The 14,306-nt window shown below is 45.2% G+C and overlaps 1 protein-coding gene across 5 annotated transcripts in view; it reads left to right on the top strand.

Moving 5' to 3' along the window:
• Positions 1-14,306, top strand: part of LOC144179260 (atrial natriuretic peptide receptor 1-like) — a 185,775-nt gene that overhangs the window by 145,898 nt on the left and 25,571 nt on the right. For all 5 annotated transcript variants that reach the window (XR_013324191.1, XM_077707547.1, XM_077707545.1 and 2 more), the window contains 5 exons: positions 2,083-2,187; positions 3,420-3,491; positions 3,898-4,060; positions 5,383-5,538; positions 7,662-7,830. Coding sequence is in view for 4 of the 5 variants with exons in the window: in XM_077707547.1 (XP_077563673.1) it covers positions 2,083-2,187; positions 3,420-3,491; positions 3,898-4,060; positions 5,383-5,538; positions 7,662-7,830 (665 nt within the window). In the remaining variant the exon portion in view is untranslated. The remainder of the gene's footprint in view (positions 1-2,082; positions 2,188-3,419; positions 3,492-3,897; positions 4,061-5,382; positions 5,539-7,661; positions 7,831-14,306) is intronic.

The raw sequence follows: 14,306 nt of genomic DNA, 5'->3' as shown, positions 1-14,306 counted from the left end.
GAACTTCATCGCTCTGCTCTGCGCCGCATCGATAGCGGACGGAGCAAGGCAATGCCGCTGCACCGGTGGCTGCGCTGGGATGGCCCGTCGCAACAGTGGTGGCTGCGGTGAGCGGGCCCAGTCCGAACAGCGGAGACAGCGTTGGGATTGCTGATTACCAACATCGGTGACAAGCTGGGATGCGAGTCACAACCTTGGAGGCAGCGCTGGGAAGGTCATTCCCAACACAACCGTATACAACCTTGCCTTCATTGCAACCTTGACTCCACGATGACTTTAAGTTATCTGTGGCCCCATACGCTATTGAAAGAGTATCCTTAGCAGTGACGAGGCCATGCAGTCTGAAACTGTGACAGCGCTTTTTATGCTTCAAGTTCACCGACCGTCGTTGTGCTGATGCTGGGGCTTCGATTGCTGCCTCATGCACTGCAATCAGACTCGATCATATATGTTTTTCATGAAAATGTTTATGATGTCCTCTTGCTCCCGCCTGACGTAGGAACTCCAACAACGTCGTTCGCATTTGGCGGTAGCTGAGAGCTGACATTTCTGAACTTTGAACATACCTGTTCAGCTTCTGTACAGCTACGTGCGCAGGATAAAACAATTCCTCGGATGCCGACGTGTCTGAACCAGTCGCTTCCTTGGACTGGATGAACCTGCTCTTGCACACTAAATCCGTACCTCGGTTACGGCGGCTTCATTTAGGGAGGCATCACTTTAACACGACAAAGTGAAGATCTTTCACGCCGCGAACGGTTTTTTTTTTCAGATGTTTTTTATCCTTTCGAAATTTTAAATAATGGGTGAGAAACGTGCAGTTTTCACTCTACGTTCCTTGGGCCCTAGATCCCAGAGGAGACGTTGACTTGCCTGAATAGTCGCTAGCAATGGTCACACAGACACTTTTCGCAGCTGGAAAAGATTTTTGATTGTTCCTCCTGTCATCTATGACTGAACCTATAATCAGGGTTATTTCTTGTTTTGAGGGCTACTTTCGTTTTTACCATGAAACAGAAGGATAATGCCTGGCTCAAACGAAGCAGGTGGAACAGCCACCGCCCTTTAGTACTTGTCGCTTCTCACCGGAACACTTCTTCCGACTCTTCAAGCTGGACGTAGCGCAGCTTGAAGTAGCGTATACTCGACACGGATGCAAGAAAACACCAAACGGGTGGCAGCCCTTTCGTCTATCTATATTTTTCTTGTGTCTATGCAAAGTCACAAGATGTTCAAGAACCCCTTCCAACAAGTCCAAATGTTCGGTGTTCTAAAGCTGTACTGCATTGGTGCATATCCAAAACACAGTAACCTCTTCCAAGAGGTCTGGAGGTAATCCTAACAGCTATGCTAATGAAAGTGTGCCTACACGGGGCACACACAGAAACAGTGAGATGTGCATTGAGAGATGCATGCATCCCGAAAATGTGAGTGCGCTAGCTTGAGCAATACACTTGGAAAACATTCTTACTATGTGTTAAAATGCTGTCTACTTTATTCACAGTTAATTTCAAGGACGCGTGGTCAGCTCCATTGCGCGTTCATGATTTTTCAGCTGTACCGGCCATTCCTCGCCTTACGTTTCAGTCAGAAATTCGCTACTGATCACTCTATTATATCTCCGCAATACTGCTACAAGGTCACATTTAGTGCTCTAAAGCTACAAAACCACAAAAACAGTGCAAAATGTTTTTGAAGCGTGTGATAGAGAACAACTCTGGCGTCAATTTGTGAAAGTTTAAAAAAAAATAGACGACGGTCCTTTTTATTTGGGTTTTTAATGTAGACCAAAGCGCGACTGACCTGCGCCAGTGCTCCGCCGCATGCCGTTGCAGGTGCATGAACATTGTTGTTCGAGCTCCATGAGCATTATTTACGAAATCACATGCCAAAAATGTGCAGTAGCGCCTAATTCGCTTGATAACGAGTCCAGAGGTGGCTTCTTCGTGTTCTGCTCGCGCAATGGAGCACGACGTCCTTTCATTCATGCGCCCACCCGCTAATTCAAGCTCCGCTTCATTCGAACAAATCTACCGTCCCCTTCGAGTTCAAATTAACGAGATTTTACTGTATTCTTTTCAGATGAGAGAAACGCAGCATGAAAATATTGCTAGGTTTGTGGGAGCTTGCGTTGACGTACCGAACATTGCCATCATAACTGAGTATTGCCCTAAAGGAAGCTTGCAGGTAAGTGATCTAAGTCTATGTACTTATGCAGTTTCCTTCCATTCCTAATATCTATATCGTGGTTTTATGGGTAGCCATACATCGGTAGATGATTTATAACCCAATCTTTCCAGTCTACCGCGCGATATAAATTCGTTTCCTAAATAACGGGTGATGTGGGAGCAGTAACGGAACGAAGCCTATGTCCAGTTTAGGCCGACAGGAAGAAGCGGGCTTTTCGGGTCACGGTTTCAACTCAACAAAAGCAATGTGTAGATTCGTTATAAAAGCTTTTGGCGGTCTCAGTACGAATTTTTACCTTACAAATGCAAAAATGTAAAATGTAACTGGCCCCTTGTCCCGTGGAAATGTAGGGTGTGCTTTGTTCTCACTGCTAGAATCTTTTGCGGAGTAGCTGGAAAAACTAGATCGGAACTTCCAGGGAGACGCCTTGCTAAAAATAGCATCGCACTGTAGTTACTACGGTCTAATGCAGAGGTCGGCAACCTGCGGGGGGGGGGGGGGGGGCAATGCGGCCTGCGGGGAAGTATTATGCGGCCCCCAGCACGTCGTCAGAACGCCCAGAACTCTCCGGAATCAGAAGTTCCCCTATCAATTCCTATCTTAGGGTCGCTACGCCAGTTTTGATCTCAAATGTGGTCAGACGGGAGACAAGAACAGAGAATTGATGACTTCCAGTTGGCATTGTCGCCGTCTTCCCTCTTAGCCCGATGATCGTCAAATATGATGGCCAATTCACTCAATTTCTTTCTGTGCCTACTAACCCCCCCCCCCCCCCCCCCCCCCTCTTCTATATGCCGTAGGGCGCTCCGCCGTGTCGGATTCATGCAACTCGACCCTCCATCTCAAGAGGTTGCCGACACTGGTCCAATGTATGCTTAAAAGTTGAAGCTAGCTGCTAGCAAAATACTTCCGAGCAGTTAGTCGTTCACCTCATAAAGGCGTTATAGCCAGTCGTGTGCGTTATCTTACTGTGAAAACCTGAGGCTGTTAAAAACTAGGGAGGGAATTCATTACAAACATTTATAGATTGATTGATTGATCTGATGGTTCTTGATTGATTGATTGATTGATTGATTGATTGATTGATTGATTGATTGATTGATTGATTGATTGATTGATTGATTGATTGATTGATTGATTGATTGATTGATTGATTGATTATGGTGTTAATTTGGTTTGATACTATGCATTTATTTTCTCTACTTTCACAAGACTTCGTTTCTTGGCAGGATGTGTTGCACAACGACTCTCTTCGCTTGGAATGGCTGTTTCGATACTCATTAATCAACGACATCGTGAAGGTAATAAAGTAGCGTAACTTTTGACTTATTGTTTCAAGTTGCTGTCAGGCCACAAGCTTCGTGTTGTGGGAACGTTGCTATAATAAAAAAAAATAAAGCACTGGGAAATTAAACACAGGGAACATGATAGCGAGTGCCTGCACACTACGTTCAGGGTTTTTCCAAATTTGCCAGTCAACGGTTTACTGCACCCGCGAAACCGTGCTTCCACTACCACAAACTCCGAGGCCCTAAAAGATGTAGGACTGGGTTCTGCGTGCAAGTATTATACAAATGTCTGAAAACATGATTACCTATTTGTCAATTTCCAAACAAAACAAGTCAACTCTTTCACGTGTGACCGAAAGGTGCTTTCACAACTCCTATACAATTAAAATTGCCATCATACACTTTTAACATTGCGCAGGGCATGAGCTACCTCCACAACAGTGAGATCGCAACGCACGGGCGACTCCGCAGCTCCAACTGCCTGGTAGATAGCCACTTCGTACTGAAGATCACTGATTTTGGGCTGCCAACCTTCCGCAAAGATGAGACGTACAGCCCCTTTGTGACGGAGGGCTCCCAGAGTGAGTACCATATTCCCAATAGTGTCGTTTTGATAACGCCATTTTTACTTACGTTTACTGCTCCCTGATAAACACACTGAAATAAGGCCATTTTAATTCATAAAATTCAATTAATTGGCCTTGAACTGGACACATTAGTTCAGTGTAACTTTTCAAACGACAGCATTCACCAAAACTGCGACTTACTGCAAAACGCGTAGGCTAAACGGCAAGAAAGAACTGTTAAAGATGTGCTCTCAAATCGGTATCTCAGGAACCGTGTTGGTGTTGTTAGCAAGATAAAGCGCGATTTTCAAATTTGGGTTGCTGATGCTAAATGTCTAGAGTCTGTTTTCAGAAAGTAAAACACCAGGCCAACCAGTAACCAAGTAGAAAATAGTCTTGCATTGCACGAGAAACACAGTAAGGCATTGAAATGAATGCATGTGAGTGAAGGTATGTTCAAAGTGTCAGGTGCACCTTTCGCACCAAAGAGAAATATGGGGATATATTGGCCGGGGTTTTGTTACCTTTTGTTAAGATTGACGGTTATTGCGAAAGGATCGATGGAACCATGGAATTATTATAACATGCAGAACAAGTTCTGTAATGCTGTGCAAAATATCGATACAGCACGCTGCTTTAATATTTTGACGCTTATCGTACCTCTATCTTTATTGTCCGTTTTAAAGCAAAAAAAAACAGCGTACCGTCGTCCGTATTTAAAAAAATCAGTCTGGTTTACGAATATGTTACCTTAAATGTAATCCAAAGGCAGCCTTTGGACCTTTTGCTTGGCGCCAAGGTCGAATGCCTATGTAGGTACGCACAACTTGCGGCAGGCTTAACGACAAACACAGAATGGTTCGCGAATTTTTGAAAATGGGATTTACTGTCCATATTTTACCTGTTTTAGATACGCAATACAAATAATTTAAATAGCAAACGTTTTCTTTTAATAGTTTAAACTTGCCGCACTTCACCCCACTTTTATTGAACTGGTGCAGCAGAAAAATAGTGCTTCAAGTTGTTTCAGCTAAGCGACAAAAAGATCAAAAGTTTTACAATGCGATTAAAGGGATCAAATTCAAAACGGAATTATTTCTAAATATGTATACCTGTCGGCACGTATACCTGCGGTTAGAAAAAAAATTGAGGCCAAAATGCAGAACTTGTTTTTCGATTTTTTTATCCGCCAGAGAAGCCAGAGGGTGCCAGTAGGTGGTTTACCCCACGACAGCTTGAACTAGTAACCACTAAATCAGCCTATATCCGACACGGCTGATGAATATTCTGTTGGAAAAACTTCCGATTTTAATGTTGTCATTTCTTGCCTCACCCAGAATTTCTTTGGAAAGCTCCAGAACTTCTGCGCCTCAAACACTGTCCGTCGGGTGGAACACAGAAGGGCGACGTATACAGTTTCGGAATTATCCTACAAGAGATCATCCTTCGTGAAGACGCCTTTTATCCGCACTGTGACCGTCTTGAAAACTCAGGTGCCGTTCTACCTCCCCTTTGTTTCCCTGATAAAATAAAAACAAACAAAGGAAAATGGGCAGTTTGGCAAGGCTAACCACCATTCTAATGACCGCTTAAGGCTGCGTCGTTTTTGCGCGCAATATCTCAATTGAAAGCGCTAAGCAAAGCATTGCCATTCTTCTGGTGCCCTCTAAGCGGGCACGACAATAACCTCCAGAAGGGAAAACGTTCCTAGTTACCCAGAAAACATAGCGCCGTAACAACGGAGGACGAAGCGAGGAAGGAACAAGCGCTATCCCGTCTTTGCTTCGTCCTCTGTTGTTACTGCCCTATGTTTTCTGCGGGACAAAAATGACATTCTGTACTGGAGCGCATACCCTCAAAGCCATCGAAAACATATGTTAAGTCGACTGCACTGCAACACAAACGGCTTTCGGTCACCGATGACGAATTTCAGTACTTTGTTCACTAACGAAACAACTGTTTGTTGACTTTCTCCCAACGCTGCGGCCTTGTAAAAATATTTTGCCCTGTACCCCTTTAACACCGTGTACAACGTTGTGCCCATTTTTGGCAATGAAATCGTCTTTTACAATGCTAACAGTCAACCAGTGCGAAACTGGATATCCGCCTGGCAGTCACAATCGTCCTTATTTTCCCTGTCGAACAGTTTTTGGCTGATGAAGGTCAAGCAATTGGCAGAGATTTCTTTTTCTCGGTTTGCAGGCAACAGCTGTGGCTAATCAGTTCTCCTGAAGTGCGGTATTCCATCAATTAGTTTCCAGTGTATTTTTTCACTCATCTTAAGCTCTCCAACGAGCATATTTATTGTTTTAAAGCGCCACCGAACAACACTATACTTTTGTCCGAACTCAAGAGGGAACGTTGAATCGATATCTTTATTCAACATGTTTCCATTCAGCCTGTTCATAGACAAATAACGCAAACCTTGTGATTGATGGTTTGCCTGACTTACTTTTTTTCCCTAACTGGTCAAATGAGCGCTTATGTTATCACAAGCTAATTAGCTTAGTCGGGGAGATGTTAGGTAGCTTAACGCCTACCTAACTTGTTAGGTAGGCGTGTCTGAGCAATATCTTTCTAAGTTGTCGGTAAAAGGGTTTCTTGACCTGGGTTAAAGTGACTACCAACATAACCAGGGTTTTGAGTGGTCTTAGGGATAGGGGATTGAAGCTGGATTAAAAATGTATTTTTGTTTACATTGCACATTTTACATTGCGCTGCTTCTTGAAGGTATCATCTGCATGAAATATTGTAGAACCTAAGAGGGCATATTTATACCATACTATACAATTTTTAGTCGCACATCATACCAATGGTGTGAGCGGAAAAAAAGAAAAGCGTCATAGCACGAGATCTGTGCATTCGCTTTTTTGTCGCTTAGTGTCGGCTGGTTGTCGGCTGCTTGTCGGCATGTAGGCTACCATTTACTAGCCATTAACATAGCAAGGAGTAACGAAAGCGCCCGCGAATATAGTAAACCGAACCCAATCATGTAATTTTTTTGCATGAGTTTAGCAGCCAGATCTTGCGAAGCGTAAATTATGTGTCATGACTGAGTGCGGTCAGTTTTTTCTCAACCTTCTATGTGCGGCAGTAATTCGTCGTTTAGTCATACATTTTTCTTCAGTTCAGCATTTAGCGCAATCCTCTAGTATTCGCTTGCCTGTGATGCCAAAAGTAAGGGGAAACACCACATGCCTTAAAGGCCTCCATATAAACTACTGCAGTGGCATTATGATTTCTGACGTTTTAATGCTATCCTCTGACTAGAAATTTTGAATTTTTGTTGTGTCGGGATACATAGGACATTTTGTTTTTGCGCAGAGGTTATATATATGAAATAAGCTTTAAATTCTATGATTTAATAGCGTAAGTGTTGCCACAGCCGAGGTGAATAAAACTGCTAGGATGATACAGCAAAGAATGCCCAACTTTCGAACGCGGTTTGTGCTTACAATGAGTGCAAATTAGCCGCAACAGCAGAAAAGTTTGGGTCCGAGGCTTCCATGTATTGAAGTAACGTTTCTGTGTTCATAAGTGCCTTGAGTGTCCGGAATAAGGTGTCTTGCGAAAAAGTCACGGCGTTAAACTTGTTCAACCCAACCATACCATGCAGACATCCTCGGGCGTGTCATGTCTCTCGAGGAACCGCCATTCCGACCAGTGGTAGAAAAGGATGCCTGCATCACGGAGTTGCACCAATTGATGACGCGATGCTGGTCCGAAGATCCCGATGACCGACCCAGCTTCAACCAGATAAAAATTTTGATGAGGGTCATAAACAGGTTAGTATTCTAGTGAGGCCTCCTCCGTCTTCTAACGGGTGAGGAATTTCGCAATTGTATTTTTATCTTTTTCGATAATCTCAGGTTAGCGTAATGAAACAACACTTCATATTTTTATTGCTAATCATAGACAATACTTCGCCTGCTGGCATACGAAATATCTATTAATGGTAAGCAACGAAAGAAAGGTATCTATAACACTATAATTATAGTGCACTTCATGAAATACGAGTTCTGTGTAAATAATGCAAGCCTAGTGCTACGCTTCCCAGTATTGCAGTCATGACTTGCAACCGCTTTTGTAAATTTGTGAGGCAGCAGCCAGTCCCTGCATTCTCTCAAAAACCTTATTTTCATGCACTAATGCTCTTTTAAATTTAACGTCGTAGAGGTGCTTCCTGTTTTGCAACCTTTCATTTTTTAATAATTCTTGCTTGTGAGGGGAGGAAGAGGGTCAATATAGTACAGCCAACTAAAAAAGTCTAGCCATCCTTCTCAAAAAAAAATAATTGCCAAACCGTATCTCAATTACCCAAGATCCAACATTTGGTCTAAACCACAGGAATTTCATTCGATCAGTAAAACAGCTGCAACGTCTCTGTCGTGGTGACATTCGAGATAAATTTGTTGTAATCGCGATAAGGCGAGTGGAGAATGGGGCTAGTTTTTAGCTATTTTTCTTGAAAATAGCGTAACACTTGCCAAGCCTAAAAAGTGAAGATAAAATCTGCGTTCACAGTCTGTGTTTTTGCTAAATTTGTGCAAGGGTTGCACTGTTTTTTTTGTGAATGTTAGCATCCTGTCGCTGGGAAGGAAACTGTCGAAATATATCTTGACGCACAACCATATACGTGACATTGGCCTCCGATGATTGATTGCAGATAAAAATGAAATTACCGTCACTGCAGCAGTACGAGATGGGCGACTATAATTCTCAACTATGGAAAGCTAAAAGACCTTGGACAATTTCTATTTCAGTTGTACACGATTTTCATATTCCCGATTTCAGCAGACTAACGTTGTAAAAATTGGTTGTAGTGAATTAAAAGGACAGTACCCGACCATAATGCCTTAACTTGGCGGCTATTGCAGAATTTAAAGCAATCTACACGAGCCTCCAATAAAAAAAAATCTGCAGAAATTGAGCGATTTCTGTAATAATGCGTATCATTCTTATGCCGCTTCTCTAGAGTGCGAGTTCTTTACAGCAAAATACGGCTATGAGTAAGGAAAGACGTGGGATTATTTTGTTAAGTTTTCTTTTTTTTTTTTTTTCGCCAGATATGTAAGTATATACCGTGATAACGCGAAGTGCTTTTAGTCGGCTAATTACTGATTTTTTTCCGAAGAAGCAGGGGCTGCTGCAGAGTCGCCCTATTTACGCTAATTTGTACGTATTTCCAACGTTCCTATCCGGAATTTGTTTCTTTTTGGGATTTGGGGAGTAGATCTGTGAGATACATATTTTTGATTTTGGCAGATCATTTTGTGAATGTTATTTTTCTATTCTTCTTATTTTCTGGTTTTCCAAAACTCAGTTCAACCAATTATCTCCATTGACGTTATTAAAACGAAACTGGTGTTTTTTTTTTTTTTTGCCAAATCTGATTTTCCGTGGAAATGACGGGCGTTGCGCGGTCTTTCGCCAGTTTTACCATTTTGTAGTGGCATTTGAAACGTTTCGTCGCTTACTTTTTTGTTATTCTTATGTCGTGCGGGGAGATGTATAAGATGCAAATGTTTGATTTTGCCAGATCATTTCTGCAAAACTGTAATGTTTTGAATTTTTCTTTTTTTTCTTTTCTGAAATTCTGTTCGACAAATTTATCTGTATTTTCGCTATTATAATGTTTACAACTGTTTTTTCGCCACATTTACATTTTTGTGGAAATACAGGACGTTACACGGTTTTTCGCCACTTTCGCCTTTTTAATGCGCAGCAATTTGGCGGCCGCTACGTTTTACCGCTGCGATGGTGACGGCGACTGCATTGTGACCGAGCGAGCGAAGACCGAAAGGAGACGGCGGAGGGATAGTGGCGAAAGTGTGAGGGGGAGGATGGCGTGCGGTGCTGTAGCGTCATCTCTCTCACTGTCTTCTCTCAAACTTTTGCCGTGCATCGCCGCCGAGAAGCGCCCCTCTCCTCACACTTTCGCCAGGTGCTGCTTCTCCGTTCGTGGCTCATCCAAACCGCGTGACATTTGCGCGAGAGGTTCGAAGATGATTTGCAACAATACGCTCGCCAGCGGCGGCGATGCGCTGCGAGATAACGGCAGAGCAGCGCGCGCCCCCTGCGTTCGCGGATCAGGCGACCACTTCTTAAGACGCAGCACATGAGCTGTGACCGAGAGACAGAGAGAGAGGGAGAGAAAGAAACTTTATTAATATCGGGCCCTGTTAGTCAGGAATGGGGAGGGGTGGCCGGCAGCCGCAGCTGCTCAGCGACCTCGGCTACTTTGCCCGTCAGGTCTTGTTGCGTCGTTAGGTCAGGGCAGCCTAGCACCGCCTTCCATAGCTCCGGGATGGTACTCTTCTTTTTGTTGACATCCCTTCCGCGCCTCGCTGGTTCCGAGCCTGGTCTTGGATTTCGACCTTGACCTCGACCTTGATCTCGAATCGCTCCTCTGCCGGGTCCGGTCGTCATCTCTCCGCTGTCGGGACGTCGACTTCGAGCTGCGCCGATCAGGAGACGCGTCGTTGTGTGTTCCGCCTGCGCTGCTTCTCTTCTCCGTGTTCCCGTGGCCTCCATTGCCGCTTCGTTTTCTCGGGAGGGCAGACGTGGGAAAGAGCCAGACTGGTCTCTTCCGTGGTCTTCTGTAATTCCCTTCCAGGCACCGTGTCTGAAAATTCCCGAAACGCTGTCGCCTGCGCTGGGCTGGTTGTGCGGGTTTACTTTCTTTTCCAAGGGTTTGTTCGTCTCCCACTGTCGCTTCTTGAGTAAAAACGGCATTTGGTAGCGTTGGCGACACTTTTTGTCGCCAGTTCGGTGGTCTCTGCCGCAAAGCGCGCACTTGGGGTCACACGTGCTTTTCTTGCGGGTTCTTGGTTCCACAGTCCCTGCAGATCTTGTTTTCCGGAGCGGGGCACACGTCAGTCCTGTGGCCGAGTCTTCCGCACGTCTCGCATACCTCATGCTTCTTCTTATGCAGATAACAACGATATTCTGCGCCTCTGTAGTAGACGTAGTATGGCACAGCCTCTCCCTCAAACACGATGATTGACGAATTTGCTCGGCGCATTCTTCTAGCCTGAAGAATCTTCGGGTTTCGTTTATTAACCAAGCTTCGAGTAATGTCGTCGTCACTGTCGCTCTCCGGTATATTGTGGATTACGCCCTTGGAGGTGTCTTCAGGCGGAGCTGCGTATGCCATAACTTGACTCCAAGACGGCAATCAGAAACTTCTCGAGAGGACGCATATCCGCTGAAGCGCTGAAAATTATGAATAGATATAGCGGAGAAAGGCTCAGAAGAGTACAACTAATATGGTCACCAGGTCACACAGCCCTACCCGGCAACGAGGATGCTCACAACCTAGCTCGAGGACTAACCGGCCGAGCTAGCGCAAGAAGCACCACGGAGCAGCCCTCGACCAGAAACGGCAGTGAATGCATGGTCACATATATAGAAATTATCGATCATTACCGATTGGGGAGGCTAAAATACCCAGAGGCGCACAAAACACTAGATAAAAAGCAATCAGTTGCGTGGAGATTACTGCAGACGGGGACGTACCCCAACTCCGTACTGTACAATCACTATTACCCAGATCTGCACAGCGACAGATGTAAAAACTGCACAGGAAGGGCTGACCTTAAACACATGTTATGGGCCTGCCCTGCCATCACCACCACAGATAAAGCAAGAAGAATGATAAGTACACCGGAGCAGTGGGAGACGATACTGCTCAGCTCGGACGCCGAGTCGCAATCTTGGGCTGTCCGGATGGCCGAGGCCGCCGCCAAGGAGCAGGGGCTCCTGGCCGATGGCTGAAGAGGGGGAGAAGGGACTTCTAGCCTACCCCACCCCTGACCCCATCCTGGGCAAACAATAAAGTTATTCCTGCTCCTCCGGGATGGTAATTGTGGGTACGGGGTCGTCGGGGCAGGACCACATTTGGGGCTGTACGGTGGCCTTCGTGCCGCATGATGTGCAGTTCAGAGAGGAGAATAGGGAGGGGTGAATATGGTGAAGGAGAGCACTCTGTTACGTAAATATTTTGTTTGTTGGAGTCTTCAAAGTCGTTCTTCCGTGTAGCTGAGGGAAGGGTGGGCGGAGGGTATCGAAGACGATGGAGGCTGTAGCACATGGTGATCGTATGCTAGTCAAACAGGCTTTCGTGAGCTGAGATGGCTCCGTGGGAAGCAATGGGCTGGGGTATGCCCGGGAGGTGAGCGCTCGGGCTGTTGCATGAGCCGCCTCACGGCCTTTGAGCCAAGTGTGGGCAGGAATCCAGATCAGTTCTATTTGGGCGGTGGGTGGATTTTGGGAGTGTTAAAGCCTGGGGTGAGATGTCACCCACGTGGAAATTTCGAATGGCCGTTTTCGCATCGGATAATATGAATTCAGGGGTTTGTCGGTGCGACAGGGCTAGTGCGATGCCGTCTCTTCCGCCGTTGCACGTTCTGATGTAGGGATCGTGAGTGCGTTCAGGGATGCATACACCCCCAAAACCCCCTAGCACCCCCCTCAGAAGGATTTGGACACCCTCCAAAAAGATTTCACATCGACGGGCACTCGGCCCAGGTATTTATACCCACCCTCCCCAACAGGCCCCGAACAGGCCCCCAGGAGGATTTAGACTCCACCCCAAAGTCGAAATTCTGGAAAAAACCCTGAGGGAGTCGCTTTGGGGAATGTTGAGGGAATTAGTAATCACCAGTGCGAAAGGGTTCTTGTAATGGTACTAGGAAGCATCTACGTACACCGTTGGAGGCCGTATGGTGTAGTGTTCTGTTAGGGCATTGCACGTTCCTCTCTACAGCCCTGGGGAATATGAGGGCGTATATTGAGGGGTAGGGGGCGTACATTGAGGCGGGCGTGGATGCCAATAGGTATGGGCAGTCCTTGGTCAGTAATAATAGGCTCATTGAGCTGTAGGCGTTGAAGGAGGTGTTTGCCGGGGGTAGAAGAGTGCAGTTCGCGCTGCGCACAAATTTCGTATTGGAAGTGTAGCTATCGTCACTGCTTTTTTATATTGCGTTTTTAACGGTTTTATGCGGGTTTTTTTGCTTATCGTTCGGTTTTCGGGCGATTCATATTTTTACTTTGTCAGATAATTTCTGTGAAAATTTAATTTTTTCTGTTTCTAGTGAACCCCATCATCCGCTAGTTTATTTCCCCTCCTCTTCTTCTCCTTCCCCCGCAAGAGGCGTTCGACCTCTCCCTCCTAAATAAATTCATTTATTCATTCATGTTTCTTAAATTCCGGGGTTTTAAAATTCTCTTCAATCAATTCTCTCCATTTACGTTATTATAACGATTACCAGTTTTACTTACTCCAAATCTGCATTTTTGTGGGAATCTAGGGTGTTACACAGTCCTGGCATGGGGAACGGGGGGAGGGGAGGTACTCGACTAAGAATTCTACGCTTTAAAAGTATCTGTGTGAAGACCCCCAAAATACCTACATTAAAACTAAAAAATTTGGCACTGCTTGCATTAGTGGTGCAAGGATGGAGACACTGCGGAGCTGGGGGTCGACCTAGCTTCTTCCGGTTTGCTAAGTTTTGTAAAGTTTTTCTAGGCTAAATTTTGTTAGGTCTTGCGATGTTCTTGCTAGGCAACAGGCTATGTGTTGAGAGGTGAGGGCAAGTTTAACCGGATTGCACGAGGCCGTTCCGGTCGGTCGCCCACACTGGCAGCGGGCCTCAGGGGGGAAGAAGTTAGGTCGACCCTCAGCTCCGCTTTTTCTCCAGCCTTCCACCACTTGCGCAAGCGGAACCAGTTTTTTTTTTTTTCAATTTAGTAGATCATGAAAGACCACCACCTTTAAAATGGTATATAACGGGTGCACATCCGCATATGCCACTTTGTGCTCACACTCGAGCAAGCACGAAAGAAGGTTCACTGCTATAATACCTTATCTGCGGTGCTGCACTCTTTACAGGAGGCGCAGTTTTTTTGTTGGAATTTTCTTTTTGCTAACGCCACCACACCAAGCTGAAGCCTAAACAGCTCTGCTGTTAAAAACTCCAACATCAACGCTGTGTTGTATAATTGGGCGGCCCTGCATTGAAAGGAGGAACGTTCTTGCTTTGGAATTTTCAACTATTCAGCTTGATTTTCCACAAAACGTCATTATAGTTGAGAAATTCTGCATAAATGCGAATTCAAAGGAAAAGGTACAAAAATGTAAATTTATGATAATTGATCAGTTGTCGTTTCGAAAATGGAAAAGGCACCTGCTCAAATCCTAGCTACACCCTGCCTAATAGGAGAAAGAGGAGAGAACGGCTTGTATCCAGTTAAGAAATTT

This window comes from Haemaphysalis longicornis, unplaced genomic scaffold, assembly GCF_048455015.1.
Source record: "Haemaphysalis longicornis isolate Haplotype H1 unplaced genomic scaffold, Haemaphysalis longicornis Haplotype H1 scaffold_4, whole genome shotgun sequence".
Taxonomy (NCBI): Eukaryota; Metazoa; Arthropoda; class Arachnida; order Ixodida; family Ixodidae; genus Haemaphysalis; species Haemaphysalis longicornis.
The sequence above is the reverse complement of the archived record's forward strand: the minus strand, read 5'-3'. Positions and strand labels throughout refer to the sequence as shown.